The 23,557-nt window shown below is 40.1% G+C and overlaps 1 protein-coding gene across 3 annotated transcripts in view; it reads right to left on the bottom strand.

The window, feature by feature from the left end:
• corin (corin, serine peptidase) overlaps positions 1-23,557 on the bottom strand; it is a 120,380-nt gene that overhangs the window by 15,230 nt on the left and 81,593 nt on the right. For all 3 annotated transcript variants that reach the window (XM_052039870.1, XM_052039852.1, XM_052039861.1), the window contains exons 8-16: positions 21,903-22,013; positions 18,817-18,939; positions 17,018-17,125; positions 15,890-16,121; positions 14,391-14,536; positions 12,221-12,328; positions 4,857-4,970; positions 2,060-2,170; positions 668-797 (exon numbers count right to left, since the gene is read on the bottom strand). In XM_052039870.1, coding sequence (XP_051895830.1) covers positions 668-797; positions 2,060-2,170; positions 4,857-4,970; positions 12,221-12,328; positions 14,391-14,536; positions 15,890-16,121; positions 17,018-17,125; positions 18,817-18,939; positions 21,903-22,013 — 1,183 coding nt within the window. The remainder of the gene's footprint in view (positions 1-667; positions 798-2,059; positions 2,171-4,856; positions 4,971-12,220; positions 12,329-14,390; positions 14,537-15,889; positions 16,122-17,017; positions 17,126-18,816; positions 18,940-21,902; positions 22,014-23,557) is intronic.

The following is a 23,557-nucleotide window of genomic DNA, read 5'->3' as shown; positions in this document are numbered from 1 at the left end:
CCAGAGATAATGTCCTGTACATTCAGCTCAGATTCTAGAAACATCCTTCAAAGTTGCATTGCCTATATTTATCTTTGTGTTAAAACATTTACAGGATGTCTATAAAACTTGGATGCCTGCCCATAACTCCTTCAGAATATTTTCACTGTTTGCAAATCCATCATAAATTGCAAGGTAATCTGTTTACAGCTAGATACTGCCCTTGGGAGGCTGCTGTGGCAGCACATGACGTTGAAAGTCAAATTTAAAGCCAGGGCTCAGTTTATACCTTCATGCCAAGGTTTTCTCTCTCCACTGCTTCCCTGAGGGTTTTTTACTTCTACTTTCAACACAATTATCGGCATTTTATATTTCCACACTGATTATGTGAATTTTAAATTCACTTAGAGAAATAGCATCAAAAAAAAAGCAACAAATTCTCAGTGAGCCATGGAGAGAAGTACAATTGCAGTATGGGTTCAGCTTTTCAATACTTCCTTTAAATGACCGTTTTTCTCTCATGGAGAAGTTAAACCTTGATACAATTAAATAAAAAGAGTACTCACTACATGAGTCAACAGGTCTTGGCTAAGTAGGCCAATGCACTACAGACATACTACAAATGTAGTTGAGTGTTGAAAGTGCCCCTTAGTCAAGAATCTACAGTACTACACGCTACTGACCTTACCCTAAACCAATCTGTTTGCAAGCCAGCTGGCTGAGCTCTTCCTGCCAATCATCAGCACAGACGTGATAGTCAGATGTCGACCTGTGTACAACAAGCTGAGCCAAGGAATCTGCACCACCTGACAGCGACACTGGAAACAAGCAACAGAAAGTCATTTTGCTGTAGGATGGATCGGTACAAAAGCAGGCCACTCAGCCCAAAATGTCTTTGCTGGCATTCTGAAAGATCCAGGCAAAAAGCCCCATTCCCCTGCTTTTTCCCTTCTGAAAGCTACTAGTAAATTGGATTCCACCACCCTTTCAGCAAGTCCAGGTCCCAACCACCGACTAAATTTAAGAAGTTAATTTTCACCTCCCTCTTTTTTGCCAAATTTCTAAACTGTTTCTTCCGGTTATTGAACCATGTGCCACAGGCTATCCTTATCAAAATCCTTCGAATTTTGAATATTAAATCGTCCATTCTGATAAAAATATCCTCAGACTATTGCCTTTTACATTTGTTTAAAAACACAAGTTTATTTTTTGCAATAATGACATTAATAGTTTTTCTTTCTTTGTCTTGGGATTTTCGAACAGAGTAATATCACAACTCAATATCAGCAGGTGCAATGCTCTCAACATAAGATCCTGGATCTAGATCAGGAGCAGAAACTTTGGCTGAATTTTCCCCGTAGCACTACAGTTGCTGGTACTAACAATGTCATCCTGGCTGAAGTCAGGTAACTAAACCTGGTGTATATGGGCACATTTCACCCAAGGAAGAACATTTTCTAGATGAATCATCAGGATGGAGACTTCCCATTCACGTTCAAAGAGGCTTTTCCTACACAGATACTTCACCATATTCAAATCCAGCTTAAAGATTCAATTTGAAGCCTTGAAGCATTAAAGCCTTGAAGCATTAAAGCCTTGAGACTCAGTTTTGGCATCTACATTTTCAGCCTCAACTGGTTGTAAAAAAAAAGTCCATAGCTCACTGTGAGTGCAAATAATCATTAAACACATGATTAAATTTCACAGAAACGATTGTTTACCATCTGCTATTCAGTGTAGCTAATAGTTAAAAAGATATATATTTTGAGAATAATTAAAATCCATTAATTTGACAAGTTCCTAGCTATAAGGTTGCTCTTCTTACATTGGATGCACACAATAGAAATTTCATTGCAACAAGAGATGCATTTTGACCAGAGTGGTTGAGCTACTGGTCAGACATGGATCTGCCAACATTCTTTTTCTTCCCAGAACATCTCAACTCCAAAGCTTCAGTAGGAATGGTGCACCAACTTAACAAATAGTAGCACCAGTTAATCAAGGAATTGAACAGAGCACTCTTAGCTGTTCAGTCCAAAGTTCAGGGCCAATCAACCAGAGGTTACAGTGCAAAACTCACCACAGTTCCATTCATCAGAGCCGTCAGGACAATCTGTCCTTCCATCACACCAAAGATGACGGGACACACAGGCATGGTTAGCGCAGACCACCTCATTATCTGCACAAGAAGCTGGGAAAAGAAGGCGGCAAGGAATTGGCAATAACTATGACAAGTTGTACAATGTTCAGTCTAGTTCCATGGTTGCACACAACCTTCAAAAACACATTACCACAAGAAAATCATTTTAGATAAATGCCTCATTCAAAAATTCAATATGAACTAAGAGAGAAAATAAATTATGAATTCGGCAAATCAATAAGGCTAATGGCTATCAAATCCCCAGAAACCAATGGCCACAGTGGTAGTGGATACATTGGTTGTAATCTTTCAAAATCCTTAAATTCTGGAGAGATATCGAGGGATTGGAAAACTACTAATGTGATACTTTTACTCAAAACAAGAAAGAGGCAAAAAGCAGGCTGGTTAGCCTAACTTCCATTACAGATGACCCCCTGCTTTAGAGAGGGGGTCAGGGGTCGGGGGGGGAAGATGGGGGAGGTGGAAGGGGGTCACATTCCTAGAAAACCATCCATATCACGATTTTCCACAACATAAAGCCGTGTCATCTACACGTGCTTTAGGAAGTGCGAACTGAAAAAAAGAGTCATACAAATTCTGAGAGAGCAAATTTTTATTTCATTCTTGAGATTTTTTTTGGCAGTGATTTGTGAATTCCATAAGGGCGAATTACCCAAAATACTGTAACACAGGGGTTGCCTGCATTGGAAAAGCGTTAGAATCAATTATTGAGGTAATAGGAGAACATTTGGAAAGTCATATTCCAATCAAGTAGCATCAACATGGCTTCATGAAGGGAAGATCACATCTGACAAATTTATTAGAGTTCTTTGAGGAAGGATCAGCCAGAGCAAACAGAGGGAAACTAGTAGACGAAATACATTTGGTTTTTCAAAAGGCATACGACCAGGTGCCACACAGAAGATATGGAAGATAAAAGGATTTCAACAGATAAGTGCTCAAGGTGTTGGAGGTATATGTTAGCATGGATTAGCAGGAAGCAGTGAGTAGGGATGAGGAGATCATTTTCATGTTGGCAACCCATAAACCAGTGGGGCACCACAGGAATCAATGCTGGGACTGCAGCTGTTTACAATACAAATAATTTAATGAAGAGGAGGATTGTACTGTAGCCAAATTTGCAGATGATGCTAACGTAGGTGGGAAGGCAAATGTGAGGAGGATAAAACAGTTTACAAAGAGATATTGATGGGTTAAGTGGGCAAACTTTGGCAAAGGGATAACAATGTGTGAAACTGTTCACTCTAAAAGAAACAAATAGATTATTATTTAAATGGAGAAAGACTATAGAAAGCTGCAACACCAAAAGGGCATGGGGATCCTCGTACACGAGACACAGAAAGCTAGTAAACAGGTGCAGCTGCTAATCAGGAAAGATCATCCAGTGCAGGTTTTTATTTCAAGGGAGTTGGACTATAAAACTAGGAAGTCTTACTGTAACAGTACAAGGCACTAGTGAGACCGCATCTAGAGTGCTGTGAACAGTTTTGATCCCCTTATTTGAGGAATGATATATTATCATTGGAGGTAGTTCAAAGAAGGTTCATTTGTATGAAAAAAAAATAAACTGCTAGAGGAACTCAGTGGGTCAAGCAGCATTTGTGGAGGGAAAGGAATTGCCAACGTTTTGGTCGAGACCTTATACCAGTCCTGATTCAGGGTCTCAACCTGAAACGTTTACAATTCCTTTCATCCCACAGGTCCTGCTCAACCCAGTGTGTTCATCCAGCAGTTTGCCTTCTGCTCCAGATTCCAGCATCTGCAGTCTCTTGTGCCTCCTTTTCGTTTAGATGATCCTGGGCATGGAAACATTCTCTTACAAGGAAAGGTTGAAAAGGTTGGGTCTGTACTCATTGGTGACTAGCAGAATGAGAGGTAAATCTTATGGAAACATACAAGGTTCTTAAAGGGTTGGACAGGGTAAATGTTGGGAGGAGGTTTCCCATGATGGGACAGCCTAGGATCAGAGGGTTAGTCTCAGACTGAGATGAGGAAAGATTTCTTCACACAAAGGATTGTGAATCTTTGGATTTCCTTGCCCCATGAACATATTCAAAGCTGAAATTTTTAATCAGTAAGGGATTCAAGGGTTATGGGGAGTGGGTAGGAAAGTGGATTTGAGGAAATGTGGATCAGCCATTATCTTATTGAATGGCAGAGCAGACTCAAGGAGCCAAATAGCCTACTTCCATTCCTCTTTCTTAAGGTCTTATAGTCTATTCAGACAATATTAAATGCAAAATTGAAGTCGCTAGGCATGCAATGCAGGAATACAGATACTGCATGCTGATTAGTGAATTATGAAAGTCTATTTACTCCCAAAAGGGGGTTTAGTCACAATTCTGTATGTTGTTACTGATCTCTGGACACTTGTTTCTCTTCAAACAGTGCAGTGATTCAGTCCAAAAAGGTTGCATCTACATTTATAAAATGGAGCTTTTTGACTCTGATTTCTACACAGATCCCACTTGTGGTCGTGAAGATCCTTGAGTGATATGCCATGGCATTGATGCAAAGGAAGCACAATGTGAGATACTAGGATGCAGCATTATAGTGAAATTTATAAGTCAATCTATTTAGCTGCATGGACTTGGAACAGAGAGAAAAAGAAAAATCAGAAGCAAATTACCTCCAGATATTTTAAAGAAGACATACTCTATAGCAAAACAAATCAATTTATCAATATGAAAAATACATAGAGACAGTGGTGAATTACAGCAATTCTTTTCATCTGCCTTGTCAGTGCAGTCCTGGAAACCATCACAGATCATTGTGTGCTTGATACAGGTCTTGTCAGTCGGGCATTCCCAGAGGTCTCTCTCACTACAACCTGAGAACAAAGGAAAAGTCAAGCAGTCCGAAGAGGGATAAGTGGATTACTTTTCTGTGAAGAACTGATAATCAATGCACTGAAGTAACAAATATAGCTGTTTATTTATTATGATTTCCAAGTTATTAATATTAACTTATCAGTGAGTAATCGTTTTTCTATCTTTTTAAAATGTATGTTCAGATTTGTTCTCTGTGGCTGTAGTATTCTGAGATCAGTCTCATGGCCTTGGCCTAGGAGCTAAATAGAGTTATCGGATGGTTCCAAGCCCAACAGACCACAGGTTTTCCATGAAGGAAACATCTGTGAAAGCTCAAGCTCAGCCCAACCAGTAAAGATAGCGCCTGTTCTGCCCTAGACCTAGACTGGAAAATTGACTCCAAGTGTCCTCCAATATTTCCTCTTTCGCATGTCAGAAAACAGCAGATCTGGTTTATTCAGCATCCAAATTCATATCAAACATTACCTAGTAACTGTCAAATTATGATAGCGTGCAAACTAATCTACATCTTAATACAGGTCTTCCCCAAATTACGAACACCCGACTTGCGTACAGCTCGTACGTACGGACGAGCATATGGGAGACTGGCAGGATGGATTTGCTGCTGCTGCCGGCATCTTCTGCTGATCAGCAACTCAGGTCATGGCTGCGTTTCTTACTTTCAAACTGCCCAGGTTCACAGGAACAGAACCCGGTCATAACCCCAGGAGGACCTATACAGCCTGCAGTAATATTTATTGAAAACCATTTCTATCCTAAGAATTGAAAAAAGAAAATGCTGGAAATATTTGCTATGGGCAGGCAGTATCCCTGGAGAGAAAAACAGAATAAAGCTCTCAGATCAATGACTGGTCGTCAAACCTTGCACTCATTTCCTCTCCAGGGGCAGCAGAGTGGCACAGCTAGCGGATCTGCTGCCTCACAGCTCCAGCAACCCAGGTTTGATCTTGACCGCCAGTGCTGTCTGTGTGGAATTTGTACATCCTCCCTGCGACCATGTGAATTTCCCTCAGGTACTCTGATTTCCACCCACATCCCAAAGACGTGCAACTTGGTAGATTGGTTGGCTACCGTTAATTGTGAAGGTGAGTGGCTGAACCTCAAGGAGTTGATGGGAATGTGGGGGAGAATAAAAAGTGAGATTAGTGCAAGAGCAGTGTAAATGGGTGCTTGGCAGTCAGTGTGATTTCGTTGGGCAGAAGGGCCTGTTTCTGTGCTGCATCACTCCATGGCTCCATGAGTAAAGTTGGATTATTCTGTTTTTATTTTGGACTCACAGCACGTGAGGTATTTTACTACTGTTTCCATCCAAAGATGGAAGTGTTTTGAGTCATTAAAAATTAGCAAGTTGGTAGAAGTTGCAGAATGCACCATAAGACTTGCAGTGAGGATCACACGTGAGCACTTGAAAACTAGCTTTCTCCAATGGAGTTTCTTAAAAAAAGGTATAAATTTCCCAAGGAATTTGTTTACCACACAGTTAGCCAAGCCAAGCGTTCAAATGTAGAGTCATGGCTGCTCACCGCAGTACTGGAACCAGTGAGCAAGTTTATTGATACAAAAAAATATTTCTCTGGTTGCAGTTCACAACTATGCTAGATTGGTTTTGTTGTAAAAAAACAGCCAGATACCTCGAAAATTCTAAAACAAAATCTAATAAAATGATATTTCTAGCTGCATAAAATCTAACTAAACCTAATCAACCAGCAAAAAGACTGGAACCTGTCATCAGTGAAGTCACAGGGATTTGAACATAGGCATTATACAATGTGCGTGACCAAAAGGCACAATGTTGAGTGAGTGACTTTTAAATTTCTGGCCATCAGACCACACAAAAATAATACTGAGAAAGATAACAAATTGTCAGATCTCTGTATTTTAAATGTATTGCAATACATATTTTAATATAATACAGTGGGGTAGATTTTTCACTTCCACCAAAGACCTAGAGAAGTCAATATGCTCGCAATGCCACCTGCCCAATGCCAGGAACCTCAAGTCATTGTCTATCTTGTGTCTTGTTTAAGTGCAACATTAAATGGGAGCTCCAAAGCAATTTGATGATTGTGGGTGGGTGAGATGTCAGCTAGTTCTGATATTAATTGATGGGGAAAAAAAAATCAGGTGAATTGTTTGACAGTGTGTGCCTAAACCTACCATGTTACCTGCTAACTTTTCACTCTGGAAGGAAAGTCTCCACAATGTTATTTGAATAATCATTTTACTATAAATAACGTGTAGAACAACTCAGCACAAAAACTGCATGACTATGAATGACCTACTATGTTGGTAAAATGACAAATCTGGCCTAACTATCATGCTCATCATCAATTCCACCTTAAATGTTAATAAGGTTCAATTTGTATATTTTTTCCATCAAAAATATTGACTGAATAGTATACAATTAGAAAATGCTGGAAATACTTCGCACTTAAGGCACAAATAATGGAGAGACAGGGTTTGCATTTCAGGTCGGTAACCTCTCATGAGAACTAATTATTTTGATTTCAAATTTCCAGCATCTGAAATGTTTTGTTTTGGTACCGTTGGTATTAATCATTGCTTGCAATCTCATCACTACATCATAAAACTGACTGATAAAGCATTGAAGGGAGGACTTACCCTTTAATATGGTCATGGTTATTAATTCCCAGAATTTGCAACTCCCTGAAGAGGCAGTGACCTGTACCTTCACACTTCCTGAATGTTTCCACCACCTCTCTTAACAGCAATAGATTAGCAAGTGAGAGTTTCTGCATTAAGACAGTTTTATAAAGTGCTTGTGCCCTAGAGCACATTTTACCCATGGATCTTCATGTCATAACATTACATGAATAGAACTTGTAACAAAAGCAGTTTATCCTAAATTGTAAAGGATAGAAAATAAAGTAGCAGATAATGTGTCTATAGCAAATGATAGCTCACAGACAGCTTTGTCGGAAGTGAGACATGCTCAGTGCCACATGAGACACAGCTCATTTGTGCAGCTCTTCATCATATATCCTGTATCTCAACTTGGTGACTGACGCACTTTGGTCTGCCCAAGACTTGCTGGTCTTCCAGAATAGGGAGATGTCCATAAGCAAATGCTGTCAGCCAGCACATTCAAGGATGCAGGAATATGTGCTGAGGAATGCACTGAAGCTTGGTGCAGCCAAAGGCTTTGTGGGGAAGGACCAAAGTCTAGGGACCCACTACTATTGTAGCAGCCTCTCAAACATGTCATGAGTGTATTTTCTAAGGAGCAAGCTTGAGTGGCATTGACACATTATAAGAGAATGTTTTGATTTGATGGTAAAATGAATGCAGAGAAAGACATGTTCTGATTGTAATTCCTGTATATATTATTATGAACAAAGAATATTTTTCAAATTAAAACACAAATCTGTATCTCCCACAGCAGGTTTAAGTAATTAATCAGATGAATTTACTCAACTAATCCAGCCTGGGGCAACACCATTGAGACCACTCTTTCACTATTCCTTGTGCTCCTTTGATGTTGACCCTATCACAATATGATCAGGACTTGTTAGTCCTTCAGTTGAATAAGAAAACATCTTTGGACTAGTTTTAAACTGGTGAAAGATTGCCTATTCTAAACTTCTTGTCGCCTCCACAATGAAAGATAAAAGTCAGAAGAGATGGTAGAGTCCAGATCAGTGCAGAAGTTTTAACTTATTTGAATAAACTTGGTAAGTCTGCATCTACCAAGTACAATTTTCTATCTGTTGTCTAAATGGATGAGCAGTCAAAGATCAGCTAAAGCTAAGATAGAATTTCCAAATGGTAGATTTGGTTAAAGTTGTGATTCATTCAGCATTGAAACCTGCTGTTTCAGGGGATTGAGTTGCCACAGGGTTTACCAGCAATTTTGAGCTGCATTTATAGCACAAGACTGGAGAATCCAGGTGGAACCCTACTCATTGCACAGGTGTAGTATTGCCTTCAATGTCTCCACATAAGTTACAAAGAAAGCTAATTGATCATGAGCACAGTCGAGCCTGTTGGTAGTTTGGGGCCAACTTCAATTTGGTCTCAAAGGAATGTTTCAACTTCGATAAACCTACTTATTCCAAAAGCCCTGGCAGTGATCAAAAGTATTTCAGCCTCATTTTCTTCTTCTATGCCACATCCTTTTCAGTATGAAGCCTTTGCAGCAAGCAGCTCTCTCCCTTTTTGTTTGACATCTTTTCACTGTGACGTAACACTGAAAAAAGCCAAGATTATCAGAGTTCCTCTTTAATGTTTGACTTCTGATGCTCAACTCTCCCACACTTGCACTGGTGGGTTCACTTCTTGGCAGGAGGGATCCCACTGACAGCCTGACCTCTCTGCCTGAACAGCATTAACCAAGGCAATTGAGTTGGGGCTCTGCAAGTTTAGTGGCACGGTTAGTTCTGCCCTGACCCTTGTCAGGATGATAACTGGCACCTGAAGAAATTACGGCCATTTACAATATTAAATGCAATACCAGATGGTGCTGCCGTGGGCCTGAGCAGTAATACAGGGGCACATGCAGATTCAAACCTGTCTCCACTTAGTTCCCAATCTGAGACATCATGATTAAAGAGGTGCCAAGCAGGGGCTGTGATGTTTCTCCACATGAGAGAAGAAAACCAGAACAGAAATGCGTTCTTGATGCCTTCCAGCTGCTCCCTACAGGGGCAGTGACGGCAGCCCGGAGGCTGGCCGTGTGGTGACCCAGTGGCTGCTGCCTACAAGGCCAGACAAATGATGAACCAAAAGGAGCAAAATGGACCCAGAGGAAAATGCTCCCATGAAAGAAAATAATAAAGCATAACCAGACACCTGGATTGTTTTCCCAAGGATTGGCAACATCATACCACAGAGATCGCTGATGGCTCATGAACAAAGCCATGAAGTGAATAGTGTAGCTGGGGGTGCCTTTATAGGGAAAATTGACAACAAGACAATTTTTTTGTCCGAATACAAGACTTTGGTCAGGTGTCCAAGGAACAGTTTTCAGTTTCATTCAGTTTTAGTCACCCTGCTATAGGAAAGATGCCATTAAGCTGGAAAGAGTGCTGAGAAGATTTACGAAGATGTTGCCAGGGCTCAAGGGACTGGGTTATAGGGAGAGGTTGGAAGGCGAGGACTTGATTCCTTGGATCGTAGAAGACCGAAGGCTGACCTTATAGAGGTGTACAAAATCATGAGAGGCATAGATAGGGTGAATGCACACAGTCTTTTTACCCAGGGTTGGGGAATCAAGAACTAGAGGGCATAGGTAAGGTGAGAGGGCAAAGATATAATAGGAAACTGAAGGGCAACTCACACAGAGGGTGGTCCAACGTACGGGTTAGGAAGTTGTGGGCATGCTATGTTGGCACCAGAAGTATGGTGACATTTGCGGGCTGCCCCCAGAACACTACGCAAAAAGATGTATTTTGCTGTGTGTTTCGATGTACATGTGACTAATAAAGATATTTTATCTTATCTATATGGAACGTGCTGCCAGAGACAGTGGTTGAGGCAGGTACAATAACAACATCTGAAAGACATTTGGACAGGTACATGTATGGGAAAGATTTGGAGGGATATGGGCCAAACACAGGCAAGTGGGACTGGCTTAGATGGACATCTTGATCAGCATGGACAAGTTGGGTGAAATGGCTTGTTCCTGTGCATCACTCTATGTTTCTATAACATTGTGTCCAGCTTCGATCTCTTCATATAGTATTAGATATTCAGGCTTTAGACAGGTTCAGAGTAAGGGCTTTAGACTAATCCTGGCTATAGATCATTTTAATTATCAAGGCCCTAAAGGATTACGAATAAACACTTTAGAGAGGCTCGGGACGATTTGATCGAGATTTGTAAGGTAATGCAGGGAATACACTTAAAGCTACACAAGGGCACATCTGGGAGAAGTGCCAGGAGGTGTTTTCCTCCCAAGGACTGCTTGTGTAGTGGACACCAGTTGACTGAATTCTTTCAAGCTACTGCAGGATGAGTTTCCAGCTTGAATGGAACTCATTTTACACAAAAGTAAGTAACTGCACAGAACAATCAGTGCCTGAGTAACTTACTGGATTAGTTTCAACCAGTTATAAGGCCAGAGGGACCACCACTCCTATTCATCACCCCCTTCGATCCTCACCCAAATTGGGTTTTATTCAGTTTTCCTCATTTCAAAGACGTACGGGTTAGGAAGTTGTGGGAATGCTATGTTGGTGCCGGTAGCGTGGCGACACCTGCGGTCTGCCCCCAGAACACTCTACGCAAAGATGCATTTCACTGTGTGTTTCAATGTACATGTGACTAATAAAGATATCTTATCATATGATTTCAAACAGGTTGGACAATGTCTACACATTGAATGCAATGTATTCCAGCTCTATAGGACAGGCCAAGAGACTAGAGACTTTACCTACCTATCATTGTTTGTACGTTTGCTTGTTATAAATATAATTGTGATTAGTGCTGGAATATGCTGGATGACAGTGCAAAACTGTGGAGTCAAATCAATTCAACTTGTTTCTAAAACTGACTACTTTGTGCGTCAGAACCCTAATATACTGCCTGCAGTAGAAAGCAGACAACCTTGTATACTGATTGTTACTAGGAGCTACTTGTTTGTTGATTGTTCTGGTGCTTATATTCTCAACAACAGCCTGACAAGTTATCAGCTTAGTGGCTCCAGTGCAACACAAATTAACTATTTGAAATGTGCTCCTACAGAAACACTCCCATTTATTATAAAGTTGACAAACTCTCCAAACAATTATAGAGAATAGATTTTGTTTTAAATTCAAGCTCATCTAGGCAGTGTCAAAGTAGTAGTATAGTACTCCCCTTATTTCATGCAGTCTTTGCCATAATCAAGTACTCCTGGATTACCTATGGCACAAAGTGAAGACTTCTCCAGTCTACCTCCACAGCAAACATTAGGAACAACTGTGGCAATTTTCCCATTTTCCAATTCAGACATCCTGACACAGTGCCAATTTAGGGACAGCTCCATGGCCACAAGAAGCAAAATTTTGACTGCCTAAACTCAGTCCTTGCTGAAAACCCTCGTAGACAACAGAGAGAAGGTATTGGACTTATTGGTTTGGACTGGACTTCAATTTAGTTCTCCAAGGAGAACAAGCAGAATCAGTACCCAGCTCTTCCTTGATGTGTTATATACAAAATATATTACATCCTGTACTTGAAAAGTTGTGGTTGTAATCTGCTAAGAAGTGAGGCAAAAGACCTTCACAGAAGGGATTAAAATAACACCTACCACATTGTTCTTCATCACTGGAATCGTCACAGTCTGGTTCCCCATCGCACCTCTTTGATGCCAAGAGACATCTCCCTGAATTGCACTTGAAATGACTCGGGGAGCACTCTGTCAACAGAATATTAAACTGTCATTGCATCAGGTGACGATACTTAAACTTGGAACGCCTGAAAGACTTGACGTGCAGGCTGGCAGATTACCCATCATAATAGCTCTGCTTATTAAATTTAACCACTGGAAGTTAAGAGCACAATAAGCTTATAATTGAAAAATGAAATATAAATATTGTTTTTTTATAAGTAACATTATTGACTCAAGTCACTCCCAGATTTATTTGAGGCTGCAAGGTGCAAGCTCACTTAATAATTTCATTTACAAAACGTCTGAATCAATTAATTATCTGACGTATCTCCTGATGCCCAAACTGCATCAAAGCCACCACAACATAAAAACCACTGGCATAGTTTTTAGTTCAGAGCCCCTTCAAACATAAATATGACAACTTGTTGCAGAAAGTAACCAGGCAGATTTCTGGAAGTTATTTCAAGCCATTCTGACAACTAATCCATGAGGAGGAATTTATCTTTACAGTTTTTAAGAGGCTGCTGAATAGTCTCCCTCTTCCACCTCTCATAACATCCCTCACCTCCATCTCTGGATCAGAACGTTTGTTGTGGAAACCTTAATCCATGCTTTTGTCACCTCCAGGTTTAACTGTTTCAACACTCTCCTGGCCTCAGATCTTCCACTCTCTAAGGCCTTCAGATCATTTAAACTCTTCCTCCCCCTAAGCACTGTCCTGTCACCCAGCAATCCTGTGCTCACCAGTCAATATCCCAGATTTAAAATTCACTCCTGCCTATTTAAATCCCTCCACAATCTTGTCCTTCCAAGAACTCTGCAGTCCTTAATGTATGGGATTTTGCACATTCCCCACTCCATGAACCCTACAATTCTCCACTTGTAGTATTACCAAGTTTGAACCAATGCTCTGGAATCCATAAATTTACACCACTCTCTACCCTTTTCAAACTCATGTAATATCTTATTGCTTTAATCAGGTTTTTAGTTGCTTCTCCAATTATCTCCTCCTTGCTCAGTGCCATAGGGTTTTATAATGCATATGTTAAACACACTTTACAAATGCAACCACCAAGCTTAAAACAAGTCAAGCAGCTTGAACAAAAGGTCATTGGTGTATTTTATATGCAATATGTTGTGCAGAGTCCCAGCTTCATATATAGTCAGTAGCGAACTGACTGACCCCAATTGAGTGGGGTATAGGTTCCCTTTCCCTGGAAAAAAGACTGTGTGCATTCACCCTATCTATGCACCTCATTTGATACACCACTATAAGGTCACACCTTATTCTCCTACATACCAAGGAACAAAGTCCTAGCCTGCTCGACCTCTCCCTATTGCCCTTGAGTCCTGGCAACATTTTCATAAATTTTATTTGCACTCTTTCTAGCTTAATGACGCCTTTCCTATCACATGGTGACCAAAACTGTACACAACACTCCAAATGCGGCCTCACCAACATCTTGTACAACTGCAACATAATGTCCCAATACCTATACTCACTGCCCTGACAAATGAAGGCCAGCATGCCAAATATCTTCTGTGTTACCCTGTCTACCTGTGATGTCACTTTCAGGGAACTATGTACTCGTGTAGTCCTAGGTCCCTCTGTTCCACCGTTCACTGTACAAGTCCTACCCTGGTTTGACCTCCCAAAATGCAACACCTTGCACTTATCTGAATTGAAAGCCATTTTCCATCACTAGTGGAAATTTTGACCTCAACTTGAAAGGAAGACTCAAATTTCATTTTCATTACTTGGCCAGTAATCTGGTGGAGCAGTTCACTGCCCAGTCAAAGAACCCAAGTGATTTTTATTCAGTATGAAGTCAAATTGGTTCCACAAGAAGCAGGGAGAGGAGTAGCCGAACATTTGGAAGATGAAAATTTACCCATCATTATTGAAACAGAGAAAAAAAACCCAACTGGGAGAGGTTCTGAGGTGTGCTGTTACCCAAGGAAGTTCATCTTGGGAAGAATCAACTTCTTTAGGAGAGAAAATATGTGGAGTTTGAGACTAACATTAAAAGAATTATAGTAAAATTTCAACTTCATGTGCATCTAGAAAGCTTACAAGGTCAAAACTAACCTTCCACATTCTCATCAGGCAGCAGGCAGGTCTGGTTGTCAGAATTTTCCTTAGGGAACTGGCTGCAGTCCATGTCCTCTGGCCATTGATGTCCAATTATGCTCATCAACGTCTCACAGTGTTCCTTGGAGTCTTCACACAGGGATCTCAATAGAGAAATAAAAAAATAGCTGATTTTAATCTGAATGCTTTAAAAGAGGATAGCTAAGTGAGTAAACATTAAATAAGAGCGATTCCCTCATGAAAACTCAAGAAGAAGATACAAATTTAACGCTGACTGAGGCCTTGAGTTCTTTTCCCTGTTATTTGTCAGATATGGTGGCTCCTAAAAATTTGACCTGAATACAGTTTCAAAGAAAAATAGAAAAAGGATATTTGGTTAGTCAAGTAACTGCTCTTACAAACACTGAAAGATTATTAAAAATTAATTTAATTTAAAAACAAAACACGAAAACAAGTAAAGGTATTTGAATGAACACAACTAATTCAAAATTTTAACTGCTCCACTCCAAAGAAATGATTGCAGTCACTGGACCCTCAATGTGCAGAAAGTTGTCACTCTGACATGTGGTGGCCCAGCACTGCTGGGGCAGCAATGTCAGGACCTTTTAGGAAGCTCAAGACTTCCATGATCGAGGTGAGTGTTCCTCGACTACACTGGAAATGAGTTCATCGGCTTCTACAATGCATTTCTGCCAGGAAGGTCTGGGAAGAAATGCAAGGGTATTTGTCAAGGTTCATCCAGAATAGTGCTTAACAGCGTACTCTCTGCCACACAGGCTGTTCCCAGGGACGATCACTGAGACAAATATCAACCACTGTTGGAAAACTGTCAATGCAATGAAAGATATTCTCTGGTATGTCTGAAGTCTACTGGTATTCTGGAGTGAAGTGTTGATCATGACCAAGTGCTGCAAGCTGACTTGCTCTAAGGTCCAGGACTACACGACAAAGGTTGCAGTGAGGCTGAATGCGGTCATTGCAAAAGCTCTATGGAGAAGAAACGCAGCCTCGAGCGTTCCCGCCATTGCACATAATTAACTGGAATCTATGCTAATATTCATGACCCATTTGCTCCAGGGTTGTATATAAATGATAAGTAATGATGTGCTAACTTTCAGCAATTGGAATAATGTGATTCCTAATGAAAATGTTGAAAAACATTCTGTACTATACATGTGAATTTTTTATGCCGGAATTACATTTCGAAATACAAAAAATGATTCTAGTCTCCCTTCATAAATTTGTGCACTCCCATGTTGCACAGGCCTTTAATGACACTGAAGATGCAGTCTTGGATTGCAATGTGAGAAAATAAAATCAGGTAAAACTTATAAAAGCAAGAAAGATACAAAGTCTACCATATTTACCCTGTAGCTTACTGGTTTGACGCTGGATTTTTTTGTTATATTAAAAAAAAATCATAGTTTCCAATTAGAATAATTAATCACAGTTGATGCTTTCTGTTAAGCATTGTTGAAATAGACACTCTGTAGTACCTGCAAGGTGGCACACGTTGATTCGTCTCATGGTCACACTTTGGCACAAGGATAGTACATGCAAAGAACATGAGGTACTTGTAACAACCAGTCTGAACAAAGCTTGGAAAGAGGAAAAATTCCCAGCTAATGGATGCTGCCTTCTGATTTTGATGGCCCAGATAGTTAGGATAGATGGTGGTGTTGTATGGCTGATTCATACAAAGCTCAAGAGTTATAGGCTCACATTTACCTGAAAGAGGAAAGAACATTTAATTGGGTTTTCATTCAGGATACTCATGTTTTAAAATGCTCATGTAAACAATGTGAATGAACATCAATGGTAGACATAACAGAGCACCTTATTGTTAGAAAGAATAGAATTATGACATTTTAGAACTAAAATGAAATCAGTTTTGCAGGCATTAGAACATTTCGACTTGAGAAGAAAACTTGAAACATAAAATGGTGCAATCATACCTGAAATCACAACAGCAGAGTTAGTAAGGGCTGAATTATCAGGACTCACTGGTACAAGGTAAGGAACAATGCACTTCCTGGTAGACCTTGGATAACTATACAAGAACTGCAGGAATGAGATATTGTGGCTCTATACAATAATTCAGTCAGACATAGAGGGCAGTATCTAGGGCTATTTCAAGGTCATCAAAGGGCCTCAGCTTCAGTAGAGGAATACCTAAATTGTGAGACCACCAGAGAAAGAGGGTCTTCACATGAGCTGATCATGCAGGGCTGATGGTGTTGGAAGCGATTGACCTGTACCCAGCTACTCTCATCTGTACCCGAATGACTCAGTGCCAACAGCTGAATGTCTATACATTGGGTGAAGATGCTGTACCTTATTTCCACATGTGAATAAGGATGCCATTCATTGTACAATCGGAGTGAGAGTATGGACAGTGCCTAGAAGGTTAATGGGCCATTCTCCCTCCTGCAGGTGCAAGGTCGATCAAACTAAATATCCTTCTGCTTGACCCGAGGATGAACGATTGTTAATGATTTTATGGCTGCACACACACTGCTGAGTTTACAGACTTTATTTGTACTCATGTTTAAATGTTAAGTAAACCATAGCCATATAGTGTATCCTTTGGAATTATTTAATCCAATAGCACGCGTATAACTTACTGCAGTTTATTCCGCTGTTGAGAGGTGCACAGCTAGAGTTTCCATTGCATGCATCAGCACAGGAAGTTTGAGCACATAATAAACCCTCTTCCTTACAAGAGCTTGGATCTGCAGGAGAAAACAGAAAGCATATACGGGATGAATCTTTTTAATGCTTCTTCTTCCCAAAGTAGGTCCAGTGCATCCTTTATCAGGCTGTCAAGAAGGTCCAGCCCATTCTTGGCCCACTTGCACGTTGATCAACCAATCTCAAGGCAAACTTAAATAGCACAACAAGTGATCCCCATTTAGCCCTTGCCATTTCATTTGGTTCCAATTATTAGGTAACTTAAGATTGTCACACTCATCTCTAACTCACAATTTTAATGCATGCAAACACTCACACCAAACTTTAACACTAAAATTCAAATATTTACGCTATATAAAACAAAAGGAGATAATTAGTAGGTTAATAGCATAATATACCAAATCAACCAAAAACACAATTCTTATAAACTTTAAACAAAAACAGAAAATCCTGGAAATGCTCAGCATGTCAAACGGCATCTGAGGGCAGAGAGATGTGTTGCACCCAGCAGAGAATTCAACGATTTCAGTCAACCACTTTTTTTTTCTCCCTCTCACCAGAGATGTGGCTGTACTATTCTGTTTCAATTTGCTTCTTTATTTTCTCTTCTGTCTCTATTGTTTTTTTAAAGCAATTGTTACATTATTGCTTTAATATAATCAGTCATTTGTCCCAGGAATCACCTTGAAGCCTCCTTGCATCATCATCACTACTCACATTTCCAGTTAGTTTTCTGTCATCAGTAAACTTGGAAATGTTACATTTGGCCCCTCAGCCAAATCACCTTGTAAAAAGTTCCAGTACAAGTACCAATCCCTATGGAACCCCAGTATCACAGCCTGCTAGCCTGAGAAGATTTTTCCCACTCTTTGCTTTGTCTCATTACCAATTTTCAATCCATGTCAGTATATTACCCTCAACTCCATGTGCTCTAACCTTGTTGATCAACCTCTTGTGTGAAACCTTATCCAAAACCTTCTGCAAATCCAAATACACCACATCCACTGGTTCTCCTACATCTATTCCATTAGTCACATCCTCAAAGGAATGCTAGCATCACAACTTTCCTTTTGTAAATCCATGCCGATCCTGCTCAATCCTATTTTTCTTTTCAAAGTTTACTTATTACCTTGACATCTTTGGTCTATGTCCTATCACAGACACCTCTTCCATATCTCCCCTCTCTATAATTTAACGTGCTTATTTTCTCACTTTTCTAGTTCTGATGAAACAGTCCTTGTCCTGAAACATCACTTCTTCTCTCTCCTCACGGATGCTGCCTGACCTGCTGTTTGCTTCCAGCATTAACTGTCTTTCTCTTAGATGCCCAATATTAACAGTTTTTTTGTTCCAATCCTTAAAACATTAATTTGGTCCAATATTTTTCACATTTCTTATTTATTTAGCAGAAATGTTTAAAAGGAACAACATTAATTGTTTCAATTAACTGTGGCATAATCTACTTTGCAAACATGCAGGAGAATATCGCACAAATCTAGTAAACAGAATACCATCGGAACAAATTTAATCTGTGAAAGTCAAATAAAATGACATTTTCCCTGTAATCATTTTAGTCCCTTCTGCACATATCATATTCTCATAATTAGCTTTAGAATCAATTACATACCATAGCAGAATCATTTAAATTGTTGGGATTAAATTCCAGTTTATTGAATGATGATATTGTGGAAATTCCAGCATCATCAGTTAATTGCACCAAATTATTACAAACCATGAGATTTGGAACAGTTTAGTTCATCACTCCAGTCTTCACAGTCATTTTCACCATCACATCGGTAAATGCTTGGAATACATCGGGCATTATTGCATTCCATCAGACCCTGACTCTTGCAAGCTGCAAAACAATTTTAGTTGTCTTACGATGTTAAAATATTATGCTGAATTGATGCTACTATTAAAAATACTTAAAGACCCTTTGTTCCAAAGTGAAGTAAAGTGAGAATTGCATTCCTGAACAAATCTGAAAGAGGTGACTTAACAGTGAAAAGTGATGCATGAAGTATACACAGTACTGAAAGAAATCCCAGGACATAAAGACTATGTTGATAGCTTCACTAAAGAAAAGATGTATGGGGGTTTAAAAGATGGATAGGACTGTGGGGAACTATCACAGATCCTTGATGTGGGTGTAGCTGAAATGCGTTGCTTGTCTGGTTAGATCATTTCAAAGTGAAGTCAGAACTATTTCTTAAAGGGACAATGAATCCTACAATAAAGAAAAAGAAGTGGTACTAAAAACACTGGAAATAATTCATACAGTGCAAGGTGCATAAATCACCAAGCCCTAGAGGCACAAGATTTCTTAAAGCCAAGATACGCCTGACAAAATTAATGCAGCTTTTAGAAGAAGTGACTAATTGAAGGTCCAAAACAAACCCAGTAGATAGTTCATTGTAATTTTCAAAAGACTTTTGACAAGGTGCCTGAAAAGGGTTGCAGAGGGAAAAAAAAAAATCAGGCAATTGGTACAAGATAAAGTGAAGCAGTTGGATAAGAAATTGCTGGATGGACAGTTTGGGTTCTTGGGTGCTGCTCAGATTGAAAGAAAGTTAAAAATGAAGTACCCTAGAGCTCAATGCTAGGTTTATTTTTTTTTGCTACATATATGTATGATTTGAACAAAGAGAATACAATATCAAAATCGGTTGAGTTCAGAATAAGGAGGATTGCAAAATACTTCAGGACAGACAGGTGGAAGAATGAGAGGATATGTGGCAGGTGCAGTTTAATATGAATATCCACATTTTAAGAAGAAGAACAAAAATGCAAGGTTACACTTGTTGCAACAATTAAAGAGCATGTGATCCTCAAAGACAGCTAGGGGTTGAAATACACAATTCCCTAATCATAATTGCAAATCAATTAAAAAGAAAACACAAGATCAACAGCAATTTAAACTTCATAAATGAGTTTCATGCTGTACAGAAATAAAAGGGTGGCAGATTTACAAAGAACATTGCTTAGTCACAAAGTACCATGTGTACATAAGAACATGAGAACTAGGAACAGGAACAGACATTTGGACTCTCGAGACTGCTTCACTATTCATCAAGATCATGGCTGATCTTCTACCTCAATACCACTTTCCTATCCCCATATCCCTTGATTCCTTTAGCATTTAGAAAGCAATATCCATTTTGAATGCAATCAATCACTGAGCCTTCACTGCCCTCCTGAAAATTCTGAAGATTCACCAATCTTTGAATGAACAAATTTACAAACATGTGAAGAAAAGTTGTAGTTAGCTGGCTGATAAGACTATGGGGAATGACATGGACTCCTGCTAAGATCATGGCTGATCTGATTGTAACCTTAATTCCACATTCCCCTCTACCTGCAGCAACTTTTCACCCCTTTGCTACCTCATTTCCATCCTATATGACTTCGATGTCACCCTATCTCTATACTCCTTAGCCAAGGGAAACATCCTCCTGCATCTACCCTGTTGAGCTTTCTAAGAATTTTGTATGTCTCAGTGAGATGATCTCTTATTCAAAACTCAAGGGAATAGGGCCCTGACCTACTCAAGCTCTCCTTATACCTGCCATCCGAGGAACCTTCACTGCATCTGCCCAGAGATTTTGGAGGCTTGTGTACAAGGACACTCAGGTCCTTTTGAACATTAACATTTCCCATTCCCTCACCATTTAAAACACTCAGAATTTCAGCTTCTTCTCCTCAAATATTTCCACATTGTACTCCATCTGCCACGTTATTGTCCACACACCCTGCTTGTCTACATCCCCTTGAAGCCTCTTTGCATGCTCTTGCTAGTCACAATCCTGCTTAATTTCATGTCATCAGCAAATATTACATTTGGTGCCCTCAGCCAAATCATAGATACAGATTGTGAACAGTTGGTGTCCAAACACCAATCCCTGCAGTGCCACACTAGTCACAACCAAAAACCTGAGAAAAATCCAATTATAACTCCTGCTCTTTATGTTCTAATCTGTCACCAGCTCTCAGTCTCCCAATTCCAAACACTCCAATCATGTTCACCAAATTCCTGTGTAGATCTTATCAAAAGGCTTCTGAAAATCCAAACACATCATTTACACTGCCTGTGAGCACATGGTTTCCTCTGAGTGCTCAGCTTGCCTCCCATGTCCCAAAGACATGTAGGTTGGTGCGCTAATTGGCCACTGTAAATTGCCCCGAATATGTAGATAAGTGGTAGAACCTGTGGGGATTTAATGGAAATGTGGCGAGAATAAAATAGGATTAGTGCAAATAGGTGCTTGGTGGCTTGTACTTGGTGAGCCAAATGGCCTGTTTCCATCCCATATAACCTCGCTCTTCCCAATCTCAGCAGTGACTAATTGTTTGGTCCAATGCAACAGGCAAACACTTTAGTTAATTAAGTGATACAATACATAACCAAATTCTCCTTACAATAATTTATTTAAAATTGACATCTGTATGCTTGCACCTTCAAGCAAGAGTTGGAGGTAATGGTCAGCTGAGGGTTTTGTGTCTAACCTGGCATCTAATTGACCTGTCAGCACAGGCCAAGGCAATGATGTATATTTTTCCACATTTATGTACACACTCAGAACATGATTACACATTAACTTTGGATTAATATTGTGCAGCACGCAACTGTAGGAAGCCAAAGCATTGCCAAGTATTGCCTACACAACTTAGTTTTCCCTATTTAAGATTTTAAAGCAAAACATTCTATGTACACAAATCTTTCTTAAGAGACCTTGGGAGTTTCAGACGCATTTCCCAATCTCATTCTAGGTTCTGAACTTCCCTTTAAGCTGTAACGTTTAAGATGAAGTGGTAACTCACAACAGTTTGCCTCATCAGACATGTCTGTGCAGTCATGGTCTCCGTCACAAACCCAGGTCTTCGTGATACATCTACCATCTCCACATCTGAAATGGAGCTCTGGATTGCACTCTGTAGAGCAGCAAATGGTTCAAGTCAGTCAAGAATGTGTGACATGGGCAAATGCAAATTAACCTGGCAGTCAAGCAGAACCCCATTACTCAACAAGTTACATTATCCAATGTGAGCCATCTTGTTTAAGATTAAATCTTTCCAGCATTGAAATTGTACATCCAGTTTGCCAAATTCGATGCTTTGCCTCTTTCACTATTACTATTTCTCCGAGGCCAGCACTGTTCCAAATATCAACCCAGTGGCTATTCTTCACATATGCCAAGACAGCAAAAGTCAGCAGGCTACTTGGCCACAGAAAGCACCCTGTTGCCATCTAGCTAATTTACAATTCCCAACATGTGTCATCAGCTCACGGTGGTAGAGAATTATAACAATTATGTGTCCTTTGCAGAGCAGGCTGACAGCTGAGGGAGCACTGGGGACATCCACAAACTAGAGAAAGGGAAGCTGGACTTCCATGATCATCCCCTCTACTTCCAAGAAACACGTCACACTTTTAAATCAATCACAGCAAGACACAAATCAGTAAATGTATGTAGAAGCACTTGACCTGTTCTACTTATGATTGTTTAACTCAATTTCCCATATCCTTTTATGCTCTTTCTTTCCAAATACCATGAAAAAAATGTTGCTGCTCAATGAATATGGTCAGGTAGGCAGTCCTGGGTTAGAGCAAATGGTGTGGGGGGGGTGGGGGAAGAAGGGGTTAAAACCTCCAAAATTGACAGCCTGTCGGGAAGCCAGCAAATTCAGACTGCAAGCATCCTCACAGAAGAGGCAAGGGACCAGTTTGTTTTACCTTATTCAGTCCACATTAATACATTAACAAGACTTTTCCCATTTGCCCACAAGGTCAGTGGGCTTTCCCCAGCAACAAAATAAGGAGTAGGGGTGAAGACTGAAGACGGATATTATTACTAACACCTCACAATTTGTCTGCTTTGCTAGCAATTCTTATCCTGAGAGGTTACTTCTACAAACTTTAAAGTTACTTTGGCAAGATTGGTGGATTGTAAATCTGACTTGAAATTTGGAAATCTGATTATCAGATCAGCAAGGCTGCACTTGATGCTGTGTTACTTTGGAATGGCGACCAAAACGACAAACAACAACACCAGGAGCAGCTTGTGGATCCGCCGCTCCACAGCAGAGAGGGGATCAGCTAAAAGGAGCTGCGCATAGGAGCCTATCTCCAGCACAAGGACTACACAGTGAGGTTAAATTTTCATGGCAGGTCAGAACATCAATTTCTACAGACACTCGGGTCCACCAGACCCGAGGTGCTGTTCCAGCATGCTGAATATATTTGCTATCACCTCGTGTGGTACTAAGAGCAGAGACATAGAGCAGTAGACCCATGGCACTGTATCCGTTGATTCCGCTAAAATCTAAAAATCTATCAATGTTCGCTTGGTGGTCACCCATTACCACTGGAGTCTGCCAAAGCAACCACTCAACCCAATTTCTTTTCTTCTGGATTCCTCCAGAGCTCTGCCAGAGGCACTCTGTAATGAACAAATGCATCGTGTAATGACTTGATC

This window comes from Pristis pectinata, chromosome 2 (assembly GCF_009764475.1).
Source record: "Pristis pectinata isolate sPriPec2 chromosome 2, sPriPec2.1.pri, whole genome shotgun sequence".
Lineage (NCBI taxonomy): Eukaryota > Metazoa > Chordata > Chondrichthyes > Rhinopristiformes > Pristidae > Pristis > Pristis pectinata.
Note: the sequence above shows the minus strand (reverse complement) of the source record. Positions and strands in the feature narration are given on the sequence as shown.